The sequence below is a fragment of the Trichechus manatus genome, unplaced genomic scaffold (assembly GCF_000243295.1).
Source record: "Trichechus manatus latirostris isolate Lorelei unplaced genomic scaffold, TriManLat1.0 scaffold00247, whole genome shotgun sequence".
NCBI lineage: Eukaryota > Metazoa > Chordata > Mammalia > Sirenia > Trichechidae > Trichechus > Trichechus manatus.
The window spans coordinates 1418974-1443904 of NW_004444183.1; the positions used below are offsets into that span (position 1 = coordinate 1418974).

The 24931-nt window shown below is 40.7% G+C and overlaps 1 protein-coding gene across 1 annotated transcript in view; it reads right to left on the reverse strand.

The window, feature by feature from the left end:
* The window catches only part of ABCA13 (ATP binding cassette subfamily A member 13), a 527556-nt gene that overhangs the window by 232739 nt on the left and 269886 nt on the right, over positions 1–24931 (reverse strand). The window contains 5 exon segments of the mRNA XM_023724448.1: positions 1955–2112; positions 6500–6696; positions 16841–17059; positions 20255–20435; positions 21519–21653. Coding sequence (XP_023580216.1) covers positions 1955–2112; positions 6500–6696; positions 16841–17059; positions 20255–20435; positions 21519–21653 — 890 coding nt within the window.

The following is a 24931-nucleotide window of genomic DNA, read 5'->3' on the forward strand; positions in this document are numbered from 1 at the left end:
ATAAAGACAATGTTCTACATTCTACCTTGGTGAGTAGCATCTGGGGTCTTAAAAGCCTGTGAGCAGCCATCTAACATACTCCACTGGTCTCATCCCTTCAGGAGCAAGGGAGAATGAAGAGAACAGGATAAAGGAAAAGATTAGTCCAAAGGACTAATGGACCACAGCTACCAAGGACTTCACCAGACTGAGTCCAGTACAGCTAGATGGTTCCCGGCTACCACCACTGACTGTTCTGACCAGTATCACAACAGAGGGTCCTGGACAGAGTTGGAGAAGGATGTAGAACAAAATTCTAACACACAAAAAAAGACCAGATTTACTGGCCTAAAGGAGACTGGAGAAACCCCGAGAGTATGACCCCAGACATCCTTTTAGCTCAGTGGTGAAGTCACTCCTGAGGTTCACCTTTCAGCCGAGGATTGGGCAGCCCCATAAAACAAAACGGGACTAATGAGGCACAGTAACCCAGGGGCAAGGACTAGAAGGCAGGAGGGGACAGGAAAGCTGGTAATAGGGAACCCAAGGTTGAGATGGGACAGTGTTGACATATTGTGAGGTTGTTAACCACTGTCATAGAGCAATATGTGTACTAACTGTTTAATGAGAAACTATTTTGTTCTGTAAACCTTCATCTAAAGTAGAAAAGAAAAAAGAATTATCTATGTGAGATCAAATTGACAACAGTAACTCAAAAGGTTTCATGGGAAGCCTAGGGGACGGTGAGTTGAAGACAATGGTGATGGAATAATTTGGAAACGGATAGTGAAAATAGCAGCACAACTGGAAGAACGTAATTGATATAACTGATTTGTACATGTAGACATTTTTGAAATGGTGTATCTTTGGCTATGTATATTTTTACCAAAAAACAAAAAAAGGTCCCCCAAGGTCGAGAAGGGAGAGTGTTGACATGTCATGGGATTGTTAACCAACGTCATAAAACAATATGTGTACTGACTGTTTAATAAGAAACTATTTGTTCTGTAAATCTTCACCTAAAGTACAGTAAAAAGAAAAAAAAAATGCCTCCTTGGTTTCCCAAGGACTACCTCATCCTTCCCAGCACTGCTTGTGGCTTATTTTGGTGTGTAGCCTTTTGTGTGAGGGGGCAGTGGTGGTTCAGTGGTAGGATGCTTGCCTTCCATGCAGGAGACCCAGGTTTGATTCCCACCCAATGTACCTCATGTGCAGTGACCACACATCTGTCAGTGGAGGCTTGTGGGCTGCTATGATATTAAACAAGTTTCAGTGTAGCTCCCAGACTAAGATGGACTAGGAAGAAAGGCCAGATGATCTACTTCTGAAAATCAGCCAGTGAAAACCCTATGGATCATAATGGGCTGATCTGCAACCGATCAGGGGAATGGCAAAGGACCAGACGGTGTTTTGTTCTGTTGTGCATGGGACAACCATGAGTTGGAATGGACTCAACAGCAGCTAACAACAACAACAACAGGCCTTCACACACAAAAGGCTGCTTCTTAGATTACGAATCCCCTTCCGTCCACCCATGACACTTTAAGTCCTGTGTTCAGGGCCCTCCACAAAACTCGAAAGACCATTACACTCCTCTCTCTTCCCTGACCACCCAAAGCATCTGCGAACAGTCCTCCACCTTTCTGGGACTTGATTCCATTCCACTTACACTACAGTTATCATATTTTGTTTGTTTGTTTCTTGGGTGCTTCTTTGCCTCCACTTGTACTGAGATTCCAAGTACTTGTGTGCAGAAACCATGTGCCCCTTTTATTTTTATGTCCTTCCCCAGAGACTCACTGCTGAGCAAGGTACATGGGAAATTCAGAATAAATACGTTAAATTGATATGAATGTAATTCAATGTGTGAAACGCTATTATTGCATAATGGTCACAACCTGTTTCTCAAGTCACAAACAGGAAGGGAACTTTCCAAATGTAACCAAGCCTTACTCTAAATCCCTGCACTTCGTACCTGCTTCGTGAGCGTCAGGCTGAGCCCCTGGCCATAAGCCTCCTTCAGGCAGAAGGCAGGGCCGCAGCACCTGAGCTGCCCCCGCTGCAGGATGGCGATACGGTCACTGAGCGCTTCTGCTTCGTCCAGGTGGTGAGTTGTGAAGATGACAGCGTGACCTGCGTCTCAAGAAAAGGGAGGGTCAGAACCGACACGACAAAGGCCCCAGGAAGAGCACAGTGGTTCTTTCAAATGGTAGAGCTGGGAGAAAATCTAAAGATCATCATTTTTTCAATCAGAAAAAGTTGAAATGAGTCCTGAGAAGTGACTGGATCAAGGCTACTCAGCAAATCAAAAGTCCTGAAACTCTTTCCTCTATTATTATCCCCTTACCTTCATTACTGGAGCCCTGGTGGTATGAAACGTTAAGCTCTCGACTACTAACTGAAAGGTTGGTGGTTCAAACCTTACCCAGAGGCACTTTAGAAGAAAGACCTGGTGATCTACTTCCATAAGATTACAACCATGAAAACCCTATGGAGCGAAGTTCTACTCTGCACACAAACAGCTGCCATGAATCTGAATCGGCTCAATGGCAATGAGTTACTTTCTTTACTGTTGTTTTCCACAAATCCTCCATCCTCCCCACAAACCAAAGGGGCCCTCTGACATGCATTAAGGCTGAAACCGAGGCATAAAACACTGAGTTACTGGTCCTAGCCAACCTCTTCTTTAAGACTCTAAGGTAAACCATTAAGTAGATGTAGAGAAATTTTTTAAAAGAAACACTGGACACTGTATCTTTCTCTCTACTCTGGTACTCAAGTCCTTCTGATTCCTCTCCTTGCGTACTTTAGGAGAAGGCTATATTCTATGCAAGTGGCTACTAGGTAAGAAAATCAAGCATCTTGTTAAGGCAGAGGTTAATCATAGAAAAGGTCTCTGAAAATGGTCTTTGGAAGAGCAGAGGCCAGAGAAAGCAAAAGATACTTGTGTAAAGTTTACTTCAGCTATGTAATAGGAAGATATTACTACTTTTAGCGTCTACACTCATTGTTTGCTTAAATTGAGCCCAGTTCTAACAATAGGGTAGAAATAAACACTATAGGTTGATTCTTATCTCAAAAGAAAATTTTCAAAGCGAAGACGTTGAATACCGTTGTAACTCTTAGCACATTTAATACAGGAGAAAGATTCAAAGACTTGGACTCTCCAATTCATAAGGAAAAAAAAAAAAAAGAAGCATCCAGAAAGAAACCATAAAATATAGACCCAAGAGCAACAAGGAGTTGAGTTCACAGCTATCAGATATTGCAGCAGATGTGTTCCAAGACCAAGGCATCCTCTTTTGAGGCTAAAACAATGCACTTAGTCCGTCAACTGGGATTAGAGAAGTTTAGATACACTGATTAGGGCTATGCTGCAATTCAAATGATATATCCCCTTACAATAAGGTAGTCTAAAAATAAAGGCCAACTGAAACTGAATCCTTCAAGAATTTAGATTAACTCCACAGATTCATAATGGTTTATCAGTGGACATAAGGAAACTCAGGACACACCCCAAACCTCAAAGGGCACGTACTACTTTGTTCTACCCCAAACATTGCTTTACCATTCATCTTCTCCCAATTCAGACGGTGTTTTTCTACTCCCTTTCTTCCAAAAGTTGTGCTGCCCATCTTCACTTTCTCTTGTCTACAATAATAATAATGATGGTGATAGTGATGATGATGATAAACCTATTGACTGAGCACCTCATACTAAATCTTGAGCTATACACTTCCATATATTTGTCGTTTTTGTGTGCCATCGAGTTGATTCTGACTCATAGCAACCCTAAACGATAGAGTAGAACTGCCCCATAGGTCTTCCAAGGCTGTAATCTTTAGGGAAGCAGGCTGACACATCTTTCTCCCAGAGTGGCTGATGGGTTCAAACCGCCTACCTTTTGGTTAGCACTCTCTCTATATACATCTGTATATATACATACATATATACATATATACACATATATATTTACACATACACACACACATTTACTTCTTGCAAAATCCTATAAGATAATAAAATTGTCTCTATATTGCAAATGAGAAAACCAAAGATCAGAGGAATTTGATCATTTCTTCAGGGTCACATAGGAAGGGCTAGAGCAAGAGTGTATGATGCAGTGTGCTAATTCAGTTGCTACGTGCTAATTTACTCTGGTATCTTCTGCTCCCTTATTTATCCCTAAAAGGGAGGCATAAAGGTACTGGTGCCTACGTTATTAAGAGCTCAGCACTGCACACCAGCAGGCTAGCAATACACAGATGAAGTTCCAAATAGATGGATCCCCCACAGCACTGGTCTTCTGAAGGAAGAATCTCTTTACCCAGCAGGGAACATTTGTTTTTGCACAGCCTTTAGATGTATTTCACAAAGCTCTCTCACAGTTACCTGGAGGTCTGGGGCTGTTTCCAAAAATGGCTATACGTTTTGATTCTTGAAGACGCATTTTTCTTTTAACACTACCTATCTAATCCATTTACATCCTGTTGATTTTACACTCCAGTCAGTGCAGGGATGATTCCTAAGGAGTCTTCCAAAAACACAAATCATTGCTAAATGATGGCAGACAGTGGGAAAATATTTAATTTATAGTGACAGATTTTGAAGAAAGCTGTCTGTTTCTGAGACTTTTATTGTATCTGGTTTTTCTGTCTGAAGTTGCCTTTATGCTTATTACTCAAATGTTCTGTCAGCTAAACTTTTAAGACCCCATCTCTGATTTTTTGAAGCAAATAAGCACAGCGACAGGCTTGCAACGTTTAATCCACTCTACGATTCACGTGTCTATGTGTGAGGAAAAGTAATCCATTTTATTTGTCTATATCTCGTCTATCTTCCTCATCAGCATCAGGGTAGCAGGGAAATTTAAATTAGTTGTATCTCAAAATATAATCAGTCCCTTTAAGCAGTGTTTAGTGTCTCTTGCAAAGAAAGCTTGCTTCTTCTCCCCTTTTCTTCCCCTTCTCCTATTTTCCAAAAGGGAAAGAAGGGCAGATGTAATCTCATGGCAATGGGAAGAATTAGGATCTTCAGGTGCACTGTGGTGCCCCTCCTCTGGTGTCTGGGTGATGACTGAGACCACCTGGTCCTGCTCTCCACCTCCATTGTAATTCATTGGCATGAATAGCTTGGACAATGACTCTCAAAGGGGCCAGGGCAGAGTGTGCTCCCTGGCTGTCTCATCCTTGCCTCAGGTCCTGATGGCTGCAGGCCCAGAATCTCTGCCCTAGCTTGGAGCCAGCTCTGAGGGGCCACCTCATTCTGTCCAGCAGGCCTATCTCCCTTCTCAGAGTTGAAGCCCATGGGCCCTGAGGAAGCACAGGCATACCAGCCCTCAGGCCTCCCTGGGCCTCCGTGCTCCACTCTGCTTCGTGAACTCTGGTGTGGTTGCACCATCAGACAAGCCAGTGCTGTCAACATGATCCTCAGTTTCTGGTACAATTTACCACCCCAGGCCAAGGCAGAGAAGTCCACAGATGTGTGCCCTATTTTCCTGCTCCCTTCCCTGCCTCCTCCTTCTACAACCCCTCAAGAATTGGGGGACAGAAGGAACACAATTGTTCTCCTACATCCCCTTTGTGTTACTTTCCTAGTTTCTGACTGGCTGGAGAACTTTTTTCTACTCTAAAGAGAGAATTTGATGATCTGGGTCCTCTGGGCTCAGCCCTCTATTCTAAAGCAAGGGAGGGCTTATTTCTTGTTCTTTCTCTTTGCCTTTCTTTAGTGACAAATCCTAAAATCCCTGAAGGAGATGTATGCTAAAGGTCAAGTAAGAAGAAATTCTTTTCCTCAAAAGGCAAAAGAGAAAAGTAAAATAACACTTTCTTATATTCCATATTGACCCAGCCACTTAACCTTCTACACTTGCTTAGCAGTACCAAGAATTTTTTTTTTTTTACTCTCTCCAATGTTTCTTTCAAAATGAGAGTGTTTCTGTTACAAAATACTTACAGCAATACTTCCCAGCTGTCAAAATGCAGAAAGTTGTGAAGTACTAACCGCCCATCGAATACCCTACAATGCACATCTGCACCAAGATGGTGTGGAGACAGATAGCCCACGACTGAGTTCCAAGCATCGTTCAGTGAATTTGAACTTCATCTGTGGCCGTGGGCAAATGACATGCCCATCTCTCTGTGCCTTGGTTTCCTCACTTGAGAAAAAGGAGGACCTGCTCTGGATAATCTCTAGGGCGCCTCCTCTTATACTTTATGATTTCAGAATGGAACACGGTGGATGAATTACAAGTTCAATTGAAATTGTCTTTTATAACCTGCATTGATAATGTCATTGCTTATATTATATTAAATATCAAACACAAAGTAAGAAATTCTTAGAATGATAGAAATGTTATAGAATGAAATATCTCTGTAAAGCTTCATGCAAAAACATTTTCATTCTGAAAAGGACAATGTATCCTTCTAGGAATATAACTTGGTTCTTCCCACATGATAGCATTCATTTTTCTGTGCTACAATATTATGGGAAGAGAAAGGGCAATGATGCCCGTGCCTACCTTCTCGGTATCTGAGGAGAATATCCCAGATGTTGCGACGGGAGCAAGGGTCCACACCACTGGTGGGCTCATCCAGAACCACAGTCTGGGACGTACCAATGAAAGCAATGCCAATGGAGAGCTTCCTCTTCATGCCTCCGGACAGGGCTCGGGTTGGTTTGTGCTGGTGCTCGGTTAACTCCACAGCCTGAAGAGTTCTGAAACAAAACAAGAGCTCTCACTCCTCTCCGTGAACACCTTAAAGTTGTGCTTCAAATTTCACTCCATGCGTAATGAGTTACAGTTACAATTATAAACCATGGATACCCAGGAGGCCTAGACTACACACACACAACACTGCCCTTCCTGATGCTTGATCTGGAATCACATCAATGGACTAAGTTTGATGCCTGTGTCTGCCAAGTATTTTCTTAGAAAATACTTCAGTTCTCTCCTTTCTGGAGAAGGACTTCTCTTCTTCCACTTATACCGCCTGCCAAAGTATCCACATCCTATCAAAACAGTATGTAGTACAGTGGAATGGTTATGAACTAGTGGGATCAGGAGAAACAAAAGCTTAAGGCCTAGATCCCCTCTACCACTCACCAAAGGGTGAATCTGGAGAAGTCCTTCAACTCTCTGGGCCACCATGCACTAAACTTGTGTCACCCCATCTTGCTGATTGAGTAAATGGGAAGTTCCAGTGAAGTGCTGTGTGCAAAGTGTTTGTAAACTACCATATACCATTAATGAAAGAATAGCCCTCTTACTCTCTTTTGGTAATCTTTCAGTGTAAGAGTCCCAGATTTCAAACACCTAGCACCATGCAGCCCGCTCTTCCCTATGTGAGCCTTCACTTCCCTTCTGTGGATCTTTTCTCACAAATAAGTGTTCCACTCTTTAGCTTCATAACCATGCTGACTGCATGGAATACTTACCGCTGTCATCACCTACTCAAATATTATTCATTGTTAAAGACCAGTTAAAGGTTTCCAGAAAGCTTTCCCTGTCCACCCAAACCCAAGTGGATTCCATACCTGCTGAGCAAAGGCATTTTTACAGCTTGCTGATAGTCAACAATTGAAGTGATACCAACCATTTATAGTCAGGGAGAAGGAGGCAAGGCAGGTGGGGAGGAATTATAAGGGTTCCACACAGTTGAGCTTCCAGAACAACAGGGTCCTGGAAAGTTCAGGAGGCCTAAGCAAAGCACTGGGAAAAATCCCAAGGACTTGCTTGCCTCAGCCCTAAGTGAATTTTTCATATCTGTTTCATTAGTTTATATACTCCCCATCCTGATCCAGAAAGGGGTCAAGCTAGCTTCTCAGTATCTCATTTTCAGTCTATCCACTTATGGTTAGTCCAAGTGTTACACTGGGTTTTCTGTTAGTTTATAGCAGTGACTTATGTCCCTGCTTTTCCAGGTATTGCCATTGTTAACAACACCCCTGCTGGAAGGAGAAAGACTAATGGTTCAGTTTTATCAAAAGACTGTCTTTACCCTACAATCCCTGCTAGACAGGGCTACCAACACTTTCCCACCTGGGCTGTTTCCAACAGAGCAGAGGAGGTGAATCTATTCAGCCTAATTTAGTCACATTAACCTGTGATTAGTCAGCAGAAGAAACAAATAGACACAAAAACAAGTCTGTAAGACATCAGATGTTCTCAAACATGCATGCTTTAATTACATTTTTACACTAACCAAAAACCTTTCCTTTCTTTGTTCCTTCTATTGACGCTACTTGGGGCACCTACCAGCAATTTCCTGAGAGGCCCCACATTGCTGTCTCTTTGCATACCCTAATCAGTTTAAGACTCACCTTTTTGTATGCCTGGCCATTATGATACAAAGGGTCTTGTAAACTTATGCCAAAGTGTTTGTTGTTGTTGTTGTTAGGTGCCATTGAGTCAGTTACGACTCATAGGGACCCTATGTACAACAAAATGAAACACTGCCCGGTCTGTGCCATCCTCACAATCGTTATGGTTGAGCCCATTGTTGCAACCACTGTGTCAATCCATCTTGAGGAGGATCTTCCTCTTATTTGCTGACCCTCTGCTTTACCAAGCATGATGTCCTTCTCCGGGGACTGGTCCCTCCTGATAACATGTCCAAAGTACGTGAGACGAAGTCTAGCCACCCTTGCTTCTAAGGAGCATTCTGGTTATACTTCTTCCAAGACAGATTTGTGCGTTCTTCTGGCAGCCCATGGTATATTCAGTATTCTTTGCCAACACCATAATTCAAATGCATCAATTCTTTTTCAGTCCTCCTTATTCATTGTCTAGCTTTCACATGTATATGAGGCAATTGAAAATATCATGGCTTAGGCCAGGTGCCCTTTAGTTCTCTAAGTGATATCTTTGCTTTTCAACACTTTAAAGAGGTCTTTTGCAGCAGCTTTGCCCAATGCAATACCTCATTTGATTTTCTGACTGCTGCTTCCAAGGACATTGATTGTGGATTCAAGCAAAATGATATCATTGACAACTTGAATCTTTTCTCCGTTTGTCATGAAGTTGCTTATTGGTCCACTTGTGAGGATTTTTTGCCATCTTTATGTTGAGGTGTAATCCATACTGAAGACTGTAGTCTTTGATCTTTATCAGTAAGTGCTTCAAGTCCTCTTCTTTCAGGAGGAAAGGTTGTGTCATTTGTATATCAAAGGCCAATGTGTTTGGCACCTATGTATTCCTCACTGCACCTTCACTGCACAGTTGCCCATCAGGGTGGACGAAAAAGGTACCGTGCTTCTGTATTCAATTTATGCAGAGGCTGACGTTTCCTTTCTGCTATCCCTTATACAATTGGTTGGCATTAAACTGATGAATCTTTCTCACTCTGTACTTTTGGTTCTGTTTTTGGTGGAAGTCTTTTTCTCAGCTATATTTTGAACTTTAAGATATGAATACATTTTACGGTTTAATTTACTCTTCTTTTTTTCCCCCAGATACATTTTGAACTTTAACATATGAATACATTTTATAGTTTAATTTCTCTTCTTTTTCTTTTTAATTCCCAAAACCAAGTGTGGTGGATAATAGTGATGGTGGTGGAAGGAGTGAAGATAAGTCTATTTCATTCATATGCATTTTATAGATTCTTTCAAGATGGCACACAGGGGGTCTACAGCATCTTGGGTGCTTGGAGCATAGTGTGTGCCTGTATTGGTTGCAGGGGAAAGGAGGCATCAAGGAACAACAAAACAGAAGTCTTTCCCTTCAGGAAATCAGAATCTTGTGGAGAAAGCATGTGTATATATTGAATTATAATAAAATGAAATAAATGTTACAGAGGAAATACAAACAAAGTACTATGGGAAACACACAGAAGGCTGTGAGTAATTAATCTTGGGGTGGTCCACTTGGAACTGAGAACGTTTGCTCATATCAACATACAGTAGAATCTAATTATGGTTTTTGAAGAATATTACTCATTTATTTCATGAACTCTTTTCCACAGAGGTAATTCCAGTCAGTAAAGAGAATTACTATTTTTTTCTTTTTATCACCAAGCCTGGATATTAATAATTAATTAACATGTACCATGGACTGCCAGAAGAGTGAACAAATCTGTCTTGGAAGAAGTATAGCCAGAATGCTCCATGGAAGCAAGGATGGTAAGACTTCGTCTCACATACTTTGGACATGTTATCAGGAGGGACCAGTCCCCGGAGAAAGACATCATGCTTGGTAAAGTACAGGGTCAGCAAATAAGAGGAAGACCCTCAACAAGATGGACTGACACAGTGGTTGCGACAATGCACTCAAGCATAACAATAATTGTGAGGATGGCACAGACCGGGCAGTGTTTCATTCTGTTGTACATAGGGTCGCTGTGAGTTGGAAGCAACTCGATGACACCTAACAACACCAACAAACATCGTTATATGCCAGGTACTATTTTAAGGGTTCTTTGCGTATAAATTAATATAATGCACACAACCTCCCAGTGAGTGTCTAACAATTATGAGAACCACATTATATTTTGGAAACCCAAGTTAGATACAGTATATATTGTAAAAAGCTTTCTAAGCAAATGGTAGAGATGGATACAAACACTACCAGTCTGATGCCACAATACATCTTTACCCTTACGATATACTGGCAACCACTAAGTCACTGTGACACTCACTGGATATGCCTGTTAACGTGTCTCTCTCCACAGATGAACTGGAACTTTCTTGAGGACAAAGTCTTTGTCTTATTAAGTCTATTTCTCCAGAACTATGCATGGAGCCCAATGATGATTAGTGCTCATGGCATTTTACTCAATGTTTGGAATATCCACTAAAGTCACATGCTGGGAGACAGAATGGCATATGCAGAGAACAAAAAGAGTCTGTTCCTAAAACCAGGAGGCAAACCAGACAATAACACTGGATAAGATTGCAGAGATGGGCAAGAGCCAGAACTACGGGCATCATAAACTCTCTCATATGGTGGTTGGTTCTTTCTCCCACTGGATCTAGACATGGGACAGGGGACTCCTTGCTGCTCTTTGTGACTTTCAGTGCATCCTCACCATACTCCCTCTGAGGTCTGAGGTTTAAATGCCCCATCATCAGAGTATATTACTCACCACCCTGATTGCTGCTGTCATTCTCCAGTGCTTGAATCATGCCTTCTCATTTCTGGAAGATGTTGCCCCTTGGCACTGTCCTTTTTTCCAGTTCTACTTTTATTTTTACTCTTGGGGATATTAATATTCATGTAGTTTATGCTCCTAGCACCCTAGCCCCTTGGTTCCTTTCCCTCTTCTTTTCTATTTCTCTTGACCTCAATCCAATCTCATCCACTCATCACAAAGGTACTCTCTAGACCTTGTCATTTCCAAAAATCACAGCCCAGAGTCTCAATTCCAGGCATTCTCTCTCTAATCACCATATCCCATTTTTCCAGTTAATCTCTGTCTCCAACACTCAGTCCTACAAATCTCAAATTTTCACTGTTCCTTAATATCCTTAATACCCTCTCATCTCTCCTCTTTGAGTTTAAAGCCTATGGTCATCAATATCATCACTTCTTTGCACAGACTCTAGACTCCAAAGAATTAAAGCTGACTAGAAGTGCCCACATACTTTGCCTTCCCTCCTCTATCTTTCATTGACCAGCTGTGATCTTGGAAGAGTTAAACCCTCCCCTTGTACACTGGATTCCAGTCCTTGTCCCTTAAAGGACAGAGCTCTAGTAAGTCACTCCTCCTCCACCCTTACATCAATTGTCCCCTCTCTACTGATTCTCTTTTTATCAGTATACAAATCTGCTGCTATTGTCCGTACCTTTGAAACATCCTTCTTGACCTCACTTACCCATGTCAGCAACATCCCATGTCTTTGCTCCCTTTTGTGACAAAACTCCTGGAAAGAGGGGCTGTTTCCCATCATCTCCTCCCAGTCTCTCTTAATCTCACTTCAGTAAGACCTTCATCCCCATCATGCTACTAAAACTTCTCTTATCACAGTCGCCAATGACCTCCTCATACTAAATCCAGATGTCATTTCCAGGTCTTCATTTTACTTGGGACTCAACAGCATTGAGTACACTGGATCACTCCCTCCTCCTTCCTAGACTTGATTCCCTCCCTTGTCTTCCTCCTAACCCACAGGTCTCTATTTCTTGCCTCCTTGGCTGCTCCCTCTTCACCTCTCCATACTCTTCATGTTGGAGTGCCCCAGGGCTCAAATCCTCTGTCCTCTCCTCTTCTCTACCTGCTCTCAAGCCCTCGATGGCCTCATTGCTGTGAAACAAATCTGCCTCAAACCCAACTTGAGTTCCTTATTGTACACCAGAATCCCAAGTGTTAATAGTAACTACATAATAACATCTCATTGATTTAAAGGTTTGATAAAGCTCCTTCTGTCTTCTCTTATCTTCTCTAGGCCAAATTAAGTGCAAAACAGTAAGCACCTGACTCTTGAAAATGTTCACTCTAAAGATTCTAGCAGACACGCTACCTCCCTTGAACTCACATTTTAATGAAGCTACACATTAAGAAAGCCAAGTGGTACTACTGGAGACTAATAACAGTGGCTCTAAATCAGTTGTTTTCAGTTTTCCTTCCCTCTAATTGAGAACTACTGTCCTAAAACACGATCTCATTCTGACTGCTTTTGTGAAAATTGGCTTTGTTGCTAGGTAACATGCTGCGAACTGATAACTATTAAGTTTGCTTTGTACCCAAAAAAGAAGATGCAACCTATGTGGTACTGTTTGGTGTTTTATTTAAGCCCCAACCACAATCACAATAGAGTTTACTGTGGTCCAGGGTAAATACATTTTTTTTAAATTATAATAGGTGACCTGTAAAAAAAAATTAATTGTATATAACCAATTTGTTATTTAGTAACATATAATCCTATAATACCTAGACATTTCTCATTAAATACTCACTCTAATGTAAAATAGATTTAAAGAGTATAAAGTAAACATTTATGCTGCACATTCAAGTCTCCACTCTCATTAACATCATTATTATTACCAGCCACTCTGAAGACAATATGAGATGTGAATCAGCTAACCTCGAAAAGAGAATATTATCAGATGCCCACTTAACATGTCTATGATGTGACCTCTGACAGAGGGTAAAGGAAGAAAGAAACTTTTGATGCAATGGACTTAGGTACCTTGAGTTCTTTTCCATTAGTTCAGACCATTTTGATATGACCCTCATAGTGTGAGCATCTATCCAGAGAGAGATTTGATTTGTTCTATATACCCACTTGTCATACAGCTGGTCCCTAAATACAAACCACCTATTTCACCTTGAGATCCTCTGAAGAAATAGTGATCCCTGACAATGTGGAGAAATAGAGCTGGCTGCAGTGCATTTATTGAGAAGCAGTGTGTCATTGTCCGAAGTCACTCTTGACTAAGAGATTTCCAAGGGGAGCTGGCAGCATGCTGTTCCCCTGGTGTGCTGCACTTATAACCTGACCCTGAGTAATAGGAGCCTCCACCATATTTGAGGTTTGTTGTCATCTTTTTTTTTGTTTCTTATCTCAATAAATTTTCTTTGAAAGGCTTACAAAGTTCCCAAGCTCTGGTCCAGGTATCCTCCTGCAGCCTTAACTCCATCCTGCCCAGCCTACCCTGAGTCAGCTGGTAGATTCACCCAGGCTCTGTGCCTTCATGTGCTTTGGTTCTGTGGGTTCTTGCCACCTACAATGTCTTCCACTCTAGCCCACCCTGCAACCCCAGTAAACCTCTACTCATCCTGCACCCCTCTGCCCAATCATTGCCATCACATCAACCCTTCCCCCAATGACACTGAGTCGCTCATTGTCTTGTGACCCCACTGCATTTGGTTTATTCACACTCCAAAACCAAAATCAAACCCATTGCCATTCAGTCGACTCTCACTCAAAGCAACCCTATAGAACAGACTGGAACTACCCCACAGGGTTTCCAACGAGTGGCTGGTGGATTCGAACTACTGATCTTTTGGTTAGCAGCCAAATGTTTAACCACTGTGTCACCAGGGTTCCTATTCCTACTCACACCCATATAATTTACTATACTTTCATTGATTACACATGTGTCTTCTTTCTGGTCTCCAGAGCACGGACTGTTGTACTTTTGTTTTCCAGAGCCCAGCTATATATTGTTGAATAGCTTAATAAATAAAATTGGTGGAGTGAACGAATGAATGAGGAGTAGCAGAATATAAGACTAGGAAGTCAGGACAAGAAAAGATGGTGAAGTACTTTGCATACCCAAGCTAAAGTAATGAACATCACTCTGTAGGAAACGAGATGACACTGAGGATTTTCTGGTAGGAAAACTGCATCATTCATTTACTTAGTTATTCAATTCACAGAATATTTATTTTACTGCAATGAACTAAACAGACAGTTTCTGCACTCAAGAAGTTTGCAATCTGGTGGAGGGAAACAAAAGACAAACATAAGATGGCATGTGTTAATAAATGACGTAAAAAAAAATAAATCAAGGTAAGAAAAACAGAGAAGACTCACAAGGGAAGGGAGTAAGCAGTAGTATTTCAGAAAGGATGCTCAGAAAGTCTTCTCTGATTAGCTGACATTTGAGCAAAGACTGAAAGAATTGAGGCAACACACCAAGCAGGTAATAGGCACAAGAGTAGTCAGGCACAGAGAGCAGCAACTGCAAAGTCCCTGAGGCAGAGACATGCTTGGTGTGTTCCGGCAGCAGCAACAAGACCAGTGTGACTGGCACAATGTAATGATGGATAAGAGAAGCAGGAGATGAAGAAAGAGAAATTGGCCAGGGTCAGGTATCATAGGGTCTTATATATGAGTGGCATTATAGTTTATTGTCCAAACCAGGATTATTTTGAGGTAAAAGGGGGTACTAATAATAAATCTGGGACAAAAGTGTAAAGACAGGCTATCCTGGGAGCACAAACACATACAATTACTGTATTGATTTTGGATTTTACTGTGAGTGTGCTGGGAAGCCCCCACAGGGTGGTGGGCAGAGACATCACATGGCCTGGCTTATGTGGTTGAAGGATCTACCAGCTGCCACACGGAGAATGATCTGATGCAGGCATGAGAAGACTGCAGGAGGACGGGTTGAAAAGAGGGGGCATTTAGGAAGCTACCACAGTAATCCAGGGGACAGTGGGCAGTGGGTTTAGGGGAAGTTTAGTCTTACTGAAGTGAGCAAAACGAACTTGGGGAATAGGGGGAAAAAGCCAACTTGAGGCAGGAAGGCCAACTGGAGCCCACGGCATCTTTGTGGAATGAAGCAATGAAGATGTGACCTTGGCTAGTGGTGGTGGAAATGAAGGTAAAGAGGGGAGAGAAGCAATGTGAACGGAGTGCTAAACGTCAAATAACCATTTCAGATGTTTAACGTGGTTTCCAATAATATCACCAAACCTAAATAAAACATATCAACTTTAAGACTCATTCCTCTTTTCCCTATCCATGTGGAGCTAGAAATATCAAGGTAGAATTCTAGCACAGTGAAGGATGTACTTGAATAAGTGATAGATAAATAAAATCATACAGATCAAAACACCACCAAAAACCCTGAACATTAAATGCAGACTGTAAATGCTTATTTTAAAAACAAAGCTTGAAAAAATATTTTAAAATAATAATAAGCAATAAAATGTTCATTAAAATTCACATGTTCTTCTCAGATGTATTTAGCAGATGTGTAGCTAATTACCATTTTTATTTACTCACTTGCCTCAAGGCAGCTCCTTGCACGTGCGTGTTCATGCTCTGCTGATGTTCTGCTTTGCAAAGTCAGTCAGTTGTGAAAACCAAGGAAAAAACACTAGCCCCACATGCCCACAAGGCATACGTCTTCCTGAGAGAGCAGAGTTCAGCACAGACTTCGCACTTAACTACCATTATTTTCTGAATCAATGGCACCACCACTGGATTACCGCTTCCAACCCCTGCATCTGTCCTTAACTCTAGTTGCACTCCTTCTCCCCTCCAATCCATCCTTCAGAGCTCATCTACTCTGCACACTACTTAGTTCTTAACCAGGAACCTATAGTTTCTCTCTTCTCCATCTGGTCTAAACTTCTCTTAGTCTCCAGTGATGGGAGAATATTCCATTTGTTTCGCTGACCCATCCTGGATACCCCATTTCTTTTCCACCTCTCCCCATACACGTTCTCTACTCTGGCTCTTCTTCATGATATTCCTTTTTATAATGATTTCAGTCCTCCATTTGGATTGATGAATATTCTACATATTCTTCAAGGCCCTACCTGGACTCTTCGTCTCCCTACCTCGTGCATCTAATTGGTGAACGTGATCTGTTTGTCTAACTTTAAAGTCTTCATATCTGCGCTTTCCTTTCCATTCTCACTGTCTCTGCCATAAAAACATTTGTCATCATCTCTTGTTTTCAGTTGCCTGTCTGCCTCTAGTCTCTTCCGTTGTTATGGTATCACAGGATATATCTTACAAATCTCAAAGCTAATCACAATCCAATGCTCATAAATGCCTACTTGCACAATAAAGTTCAAACTCCTTAGCATGACTAATTACACTCTTTACAATGATTTTTCCAGCCTACCTTTCCAATCTTTTCATTTCAGGACACCCATATGAACCCTACATTCCAGACGCCAACTTTCACCAACCACCTATGCCACACTTTCCTCCTTTGCTCATTCTCTTCCCCACTTTAAGGACAAACCAAACCAAATCCAATCAGAAGACTCCTTTGTTATTCCCAGTGTTAGTGGACATGTCATAATTCCATGGTTAAGAACCATTTAAAGCTAAACATTTTCTTCTCATGAATTTAACTACAGATGATTGCTTTAAAGTACCTCTTTCTATATTCTTCACTTATTTAAACAAGGGGCAGAGAGTAAGGAGGTGGAAAGAGATGAATATTACTAACTTATTGACTTGCTGGCGTAACTCCTTCTTGGTCCACTGTGGCGCCTTTATGGAAGCAAAGAGCAGCAGATGTTCCAGAACGGTGAGGTTGTCAAACAGGACATTATGCTGAAGACACACCCCCAGCTCCGTTCTGACAGTGGCCAGGTCTGTCTGTAGGTTCTTGCCATTGATGATGATGGTTCCAGAAGTGGGAGGGTAGAGTCCTGTCAACATGGATCTGCCAGAGAAAATGAAATCAGCAGAAAATACATGCTGCTCTGAACATCAGCACCCCTGTCAAATCCAATGCCGTGAGTACGTCTTGAGAGGAGCAAACGTCTTCTGCTGACCTGTTTTCTATACTCCCCATATAATATACTGAAATCATAGACCTCCATAGTTGTATGGGATATTAAAATTATAAAATACAACTTTGTTTTTACATATGAGTAAACAGGCTAAATAAATGACATATTTCCTTACGGCCTCATAGTTAGACAAAAACAGAGCAGAACCTCAAATCTAGTGTCTTAGCTATCTAGTGCTGATATAACAGAAATACCACAAGTGAATGGCTTCAACAAACAGAACGTTATTCTCTCACAGTTTAGTAGACTAGAAGTCTGAATTCAGGGTGCCAGCTCCAGAGGAAGGCTTTCTCTCTGCAGGCTCTGGAGGAAAGTCCTTGTCATCAATGTTCCCCCAGACTAGGAGCTTCTCAGCACAGGGAACCCAGGTCCAAAGGACACCCTATTCTCCTAGCTCTTGTTTCTTGGTGGTATGAGGTCCCCATGTCTCCCTGCTCGCTTCTCTCTTTTATATCTCAGAAGAGATTGGCTTAAGACACAGCCTAATCTTGTAGACTGAGTTCTGCCTCATTAACATAACTGCCACTAATCCCCCCTCACTAACATTATAGAGGCAGGATTTACAACACATAGGAAAAATCACATCAGATCACAAAATGGTGGACAATCACACAATACTGGGAATCATGACCTAGACATGTTGACACGCATTTTTGGAGGACACAATTCAATCCATAACACCTAGAGTCCAAACTCTGAAGCTAGGCTCGTTTCTGCTATCCCCATGCTATCCGTCCACGTCAACATCATAACAGCTCAAATGCACATCACCAGAAGCTCACTCACCCAGCATTACCAAAAGGAGCCTCAGGATTTCCCAATTCTGCCTGTCTGTTTTCAGGAAGTTTATTATATATGATTAAATACTGTTTTCTTATTTCTAAAAATTTGAATATGTACCTACTATATTAAACAAACAAAGCCCTAGTGGTAAAAAAAAAAAAAAAAAAAAAAAAAACACTCAAACCTATTGCTATTAAGTTGATTCTGACTCATGCAGACCACATGTGTTAAAAAGTGAAACTGCTCTATAGGGTTTTCTTGGCTATAATCTTTACAGAATGCCAGGCCTTTCTTTTGCAGCATTTCTGGGTGAGTTGGAACCACCAACCTTTGGGTTAGTAGTTGAGTATAGTAGCTGAGTGCAAACCAACTACTCCACCCAGGAACCTTACACCTACTATAGGACCTAGCAATCCCATTCCTAAGTATTTACTCAGAAAAATAAAAAAATTTATGTCCATACAAAGGTCTGTACATGAATGGTCATTGCAGCTTTACTCATGATCACCAAAAAATGGAACCAACCTCAACTGTCACCAACACATGAATGGATAAACAAATTGTAGTACACCCACGTAATTAAATACTACTCAGCAATAATAAGGACTGATACACCACCACCATAAATGAACCACAAAATCATTATGCTGAGTGAAGGAAGTCAGTCACAATGCCATACATATGAAATTCTAGAAAATGCAAATTAATAGTGAAAAATAGCAGACTATTGATTACCTGGGGGCCAGTGGTCAAAGGAAGGCAAATTGAGACTTTGGAGAATGATAGAAATTGTTCTGAATCATCATGATGTTAGTGGTTTCCGCATTAACCAAACACCTGTCAAAGCTCATCAAATTGTGCACTTAAAATTGATACTGTTTATTGTATGCTAACCAAAACGTTGGGAGTTTGAATCCACCGGCCGCTCCTTGGAACCCCTATGGGGTAATTCTTTTCTTTTCTATAGGGTCACTGTGAGTTGGAATCGATTCAATGGCAACAGGTTTTTATTGTATATAATTATGCTTCAATAAACAATTAAAATTGTTTGCTATATTATTTTCAGAATGTGTTTGGGGGTACTACAGAATAGTTTATATACATTCTGTATGAGTTTCAGAGATTTTTGTTTTAAATAGGGAAGACCCAGCAAGTTAGTCCATTAATTGGCCTCTCAGTCTCTCATATAAAAACTCCTAGGAAGAGACAACCATCTAGAAAATCTCAAAAGGCACTTCAAAAGTGCACCAAGAGCCACGTAGTTATTGAACCTTGAAACACAGAGAAACACCATTCTCATTGTTCCTGTAAACTCAAACTTCAGATTTTGGTTGCCAGAAGACCAAAGGCAAAATATTAGGAAAGGTACAATGTAAAATGCCAGCTTCCTGAATAATTATTTGTGCAGCTTATATGTTCACTGCAAACATTAAACAACTAACTCAGAGAGCTCCTCACTTCTACTTCAGTACCCAAGGAAAGACAAAACACTTTCCATATTGTTTCTTTCAATTTGTTTTCATATATGAGACTTATGAAGCTTTATATATTTATTTTTCTACTTTTCTTAATAAATTTGAGGCAAAATGTCCTTCTCATTGATTTAACTAATCATAGTTTAGTTCTACATGTTTAGTGAGAAAAAAGAGCAAAAAGAAAGCAGTTTATTCAAAAGAGAAATTAAAGAATTTTGGCAATTTAGCCAAGGTTCTTCCGTGGACAAAACAGACAAGCAGTTCATGAACGTTTGAACTCACTGCTTCTTTGGTATCACATGATTTTATTCTCTAATCAAATTTGGAGCCATGTGATCCTAAACCAAGGATTAAGCCTAAACAATAAAAGAAAAAACCTCGCAAAAAGTAGAAAGTGAAGAAAAAACGGGCAATTATTTAAAATATTGGCAAATGTTAGACTGGATTTCATCTTTCTGTAGATATTCCAGCAAAATTAAATCTAGGAAGAGGAAACACAAAAGTGTCAGAGGACTTCTAAAGACTAAAGCAAAACCACGGTGAATTATTTGTAGGGATAAAAGAAGAATTAAAGAAGAAAAAATTTCATCCACCCTACCCAAAGCAAACAAAGGACTCCATTCAAGGTCTGAAAATTAAGTCTGTGGTCGAGGATGCCTAGCAGCTCTGGTACAAGGCTTTGTTTTTCTTCTATGTCTCAAAATTCTGAATTGACACTACAGAAACCAAATCTATGGGCTCACAGGTAAACCAATATTTTTAAAAATCAAAATGCCTAGTATTTCCTCAAGGTAAAATGGGACGTACATGACTGTGGTCTTTCCCGCACCGTTGGTGCCCAGCAGGGCAGTGATTTGGTCTCTGTGGAAGGTGACAGTGAGGTCTTTGATGGCCACTTTGTTGGGCACATATTCCTTGGTCACGGACACCAGGGTGACTCCAGAGGGGCCTCCTTCAAGGTTTCCTTCCTTGTGTTGTGGAGATGACCCTGCAAGGAAGATGCTAATTTATCATATGAGGACTGCAAAAATCCTGAAAATAATTCTCACACTTAGTGATAAGTTGGTGAGCTGCCTTGGACTTGAATTCTAGCTTTGTGAAGCATACAGAGGAATTAAAAAAATATCTGTTTACCAAAATCAAGAGGTAAATTGCATAATGACAGAAATTAAGTGAAATAGCTGATTACAAAGTTTTGAACCCTATGATACACATTTTGTAAAAAAATAAAAAACAAAAACACATGCATATATGTGTATACACACACAGAGAAAAAATAGCAGGCAGATTAGTTTCACACCAAAATGTTCATGAGAGATAGTCTCCCTAAGAGGTGAGAGTTAGTAGATGCTTGTTACTGTGTTCCAAATTTTCTGATTCATATTTTACTTATGTAATCATAAAAAAAATACAATGACTTATAATAGAAAACAATTGTGATGAGAGTTTATTTACGTGTCATGCATCTATATTTACATATAATTTATATATATGTATGTACATATATAAACATATATATATATTGTTTCTGAAGTGGTCCTTTTGTGGAGAATGCCTGTGCGTCGACAACCCCCTCTGAGCTGGGTGGCATCTGGCGTGGACTGGGATGGTATCAGTCCTGCCCCTTTATTTCTGAGAAGCAGCTTCCTCATTTGCATGTGGCAGGAATATTAAAAGAGCTAGCATGTGTGAAAACACTTAGAAAATTGTGAAATGCATTACCCATGGTAGCTGTCCAATTTGGCTTTTATTTTTGCACATATTCACTCGTGAACTAAAGCTTCAATTGTACTAAATTATTGTATATACACAAATGTACATGATACATAGACGTGAACACTGTAAGTAATAGGCAGCATCAACATTCTAGGTTCCAGGGCTCCCTGGGCCTATGCAGGGTAAAAATTATCAGGGGACACTGACCTCCCACTCAGCCCCATCGCTCTGTTTCTAAGCCCAAGACAGCCTGGCTATGAACCTGTAGGGTTACAAAGCCACCATCAGAAATGAACAAAAAGCAAAACTGACCAGAAGGAACAATATATACCCAGTAATGTTGCTTCTTACAAACCTTTACAGCCAAAGTTCTTGTTGAAGAAGAATAGACTGGAACTTTTATAGCACTTTTTCTCCACCAAGCCAAATACAGTCTTCCAATATGATACAGTAAAGGGAAAATACCACGGCTTCCTTAAACCAAAAGTTCCTAAAAGATAAGATACAATAAGACGAGTTTAATTATTTTTCCTGTTTGGACAAATATTCTGTAATAGAAAGAATGTCTTAATGAGTTAATATGCAATGTTATTCCATTCTGGTATTTTCAATACTCATTCCATACGCAAACCAGTGACACAGAGGACATGGGGCTAGAGTAACTCAGGCTTGCAGCAAGGACCTAACTTTCTCTCCATCTGCCTGACACAAGGCATCCATTGAGACTCCACCCCCTCACATCACTTCCCCCTGAGGCCATTCAAGTAAGTGTTCAATAGATATTGTTGGAACCATTGCTGAACATTTCCCAGAGTAAAGATTTGCCCCTGCCCTCATGCCTCTCCTCTTTTTCTGTTGTTCTTCTTTCGTCTATCATTGATGTTATCATGGATTACTAGAAAAGAAAGAAAGCATGAACATGAGGTGATTGCATGGAGGAATTAATTAAAACGCTTAGAAAGAAGAATACTTCATAATGCCAATATTGCCATATGAAACATATCAACAGTCTTCAAACATATTCTCCAAATTCATTTCAGTCCATTTAGTAGTTTCTTTGACCTCACTATATGACAAAATGAAAGAAGATTTAATTATTAACACTTTCCAAGTTTCTTTCACAAATCCATTCTAGCTTAAGTTTGATGGATGCAATTTACCTAAAGGCCTAAATCCTGCAAGCAACTGAAGCAATCAAGGCCTACATGAAGAATATTTTAGCAAGATGACCATCAAACAAAGAAGAGAGATGCAAGTCTCACACATTGTAATCAGAAGGTTCAAGGAGATGATCACATACTGAAAGTTAATTGGTGGCCCCATCACAAGCAGCTGGTCTAGTACTTGCCCTTCCTTTGTGGGATGAGGGTGAAGAGCACAGAAATAGTTTTATTATGTCACAGCTACCATTTGATACACTGTCTATTCAAAGCACTCTTCAGGGTGGTCATTTATATTAACTCACATAATCCTGTGACAACCTGATGTAGTTGGTACCATTATCACTGCTTCCTTACCAATGGGAAAGAGAGGTACTGAATGGCTTCTCCAAGGTCACACAGCTGGTGAGCTCTAGTAGCCACACAATTAACCACTGGCTACCCATCACAGTTAGGAAGAAAGGCCTGGCTACCTAATTTCAAAAATGAGCCAGTGAAAACCCTATGGATCACAGCTGTCTGATCTGCAACTGATCATGGGGATGGTGCAGGACTGGGCAGCACTTCAATCTGTTGTGCATGGGGTTGCCATGAGTGGGGGCCGACTCAAAGGCAGCTAACAACAACCCTTTCACATTGCCTGTCTATCTAACACACACACACACACACACACACACACACACACACACACACACACACGCAACAGCTAACTACTTTCACTTGTCCTTTCAAACAAGTGGTGATGAATCCACACAGTGAGACTCTGCTGCTGTGAGTTCCTGGCCTGGATCAGCCTGGCAGAGGAGGAACCTCACCAGTCTCCTAGCACTCCAGTTCCTTCAACTACCAAATGGGAAGAGTAGAATGAGCCCCTGCGTGCACATGCATGAACGCTGAGTTTGTGAAAATAAAACGAGATAATAAGAAAACAATTACATAAGGAAAACTATCCTACAAACACTAGTCACTGCCTTTGCTCTCTCTCCTGCTCCTTAGGGGTGGGTTCCCTTCCATGAGACCCCACTCAGTGACCATGCTCCATCCATGCCATAGATGGGGTTAGTCACCTTTGGGAGAGCAAGTCGGCAATGTGATTCAGATGTCTCAGAAATGTTTATAGGTTTGGAATTAGCAATTAAATCTGTTCTAGAGAAATAACAAAATCGTGACAGAATGGGGACTTAAATCTGGCCACAGACATATTCATTCTAGTGTTATTCATAATGGGAAAAAGACAGAGATGATTTAAACTTGCAAAGTAAAGAAGGGGTGCAGGAAATTATTACTTTCATTTAATGAGATGTTGAACAGCTTTAACAGTATTTTCAAAGATGTGGATAAATGCTTATGATACAATTAATTTTTTAATGCAAAGTAATTTTATATGTACAGTATGAACCCAACTATGTACAAAAAAGTATCTGGAAAAAGACTAGGAAAGAAATACATTGTTACTTCTGGTTAATGAGATTAGAGAATGGATTTTTTTTATGCTTCTTCATAAATGTAAGTACTTTACAAATATTTTATAATGAACACGTATTTATCTGAGGTACTACAATTCAGGTTTTCAGAGTCATTGCAGAGAAAAGAATAGTCCATAAGTGCAGATTGCAGGTATTTTTGACTCTTCCAATGAAAGCAATGGAATATCTTCACATACTGAATATGCCAAAATGAAGTCCTGAAACAAAATCTTAATTCTGTTCCATTTCAATAGAAGTGGAAGTTATAAAAAGATAAATAATAATTTCATAAAATGGCTTTCAAACTTTTGGTCATGAGCTAGAGTAATGATCACATACACAAACATATACACACACACACGATCCTGTATACACACACACACACACACACACACACACACACACAACTGAGCCAATGTCAGGAAATGGTCAGTTTCTGCAATGGAGCTAAGATGCTGCTCCTTGAGTTCCGGTCAATATGGCACCTTACATACACACACTGTAACAACCCTCGGACACCAAAGACTCGAGAAACTAAGTAAATTAGACACAAAAAATGACCTCAGATCCCAGGGCATCAAACAGAGAGTTGAAGAAACATACTATATTAGTTATTTAGTGCTGTTATAACAGAAATATCACAAGTGGGTGGTTTAACAAACAGAAGTTTATTCTCTCACAGTTTAGTAGTCCAAATTCAGGGTGCCAGCTCCAAGGGAAGGCTTTCTGTCTCTGTTGGTTCTGGAGGAAGGTCCTCGTCATCAATTTTCCTCTGGTCTAGGAGCTTCTCAGTACAGGGACCCCGGGTCCAAAGGACGTGCTCTGCTTCTGGCACAACTTTCTTGGTGGTATGCAGTCTCTCTCCTCTCTGCTCGTTTCTCTCTTTTATATCTCAAAAGAGATTGACTCAAGATACAACCTAATCTTAGAGATTGAGTCCTGCCTCGTTAACATAACTGCCTCTAATCTCGCCTCATTAACATCATAAAGGTATGATTTACAACACACAGGAAGATCACATCAGATCACAAAATGGACAATCACACAATACTGGGCATCATGACCTAGCCAAGCTGACATACATTTTTGGGAACACAGTTCAATCCATGACACAGACTGAGCATCAACTGGAAGGAGAGACT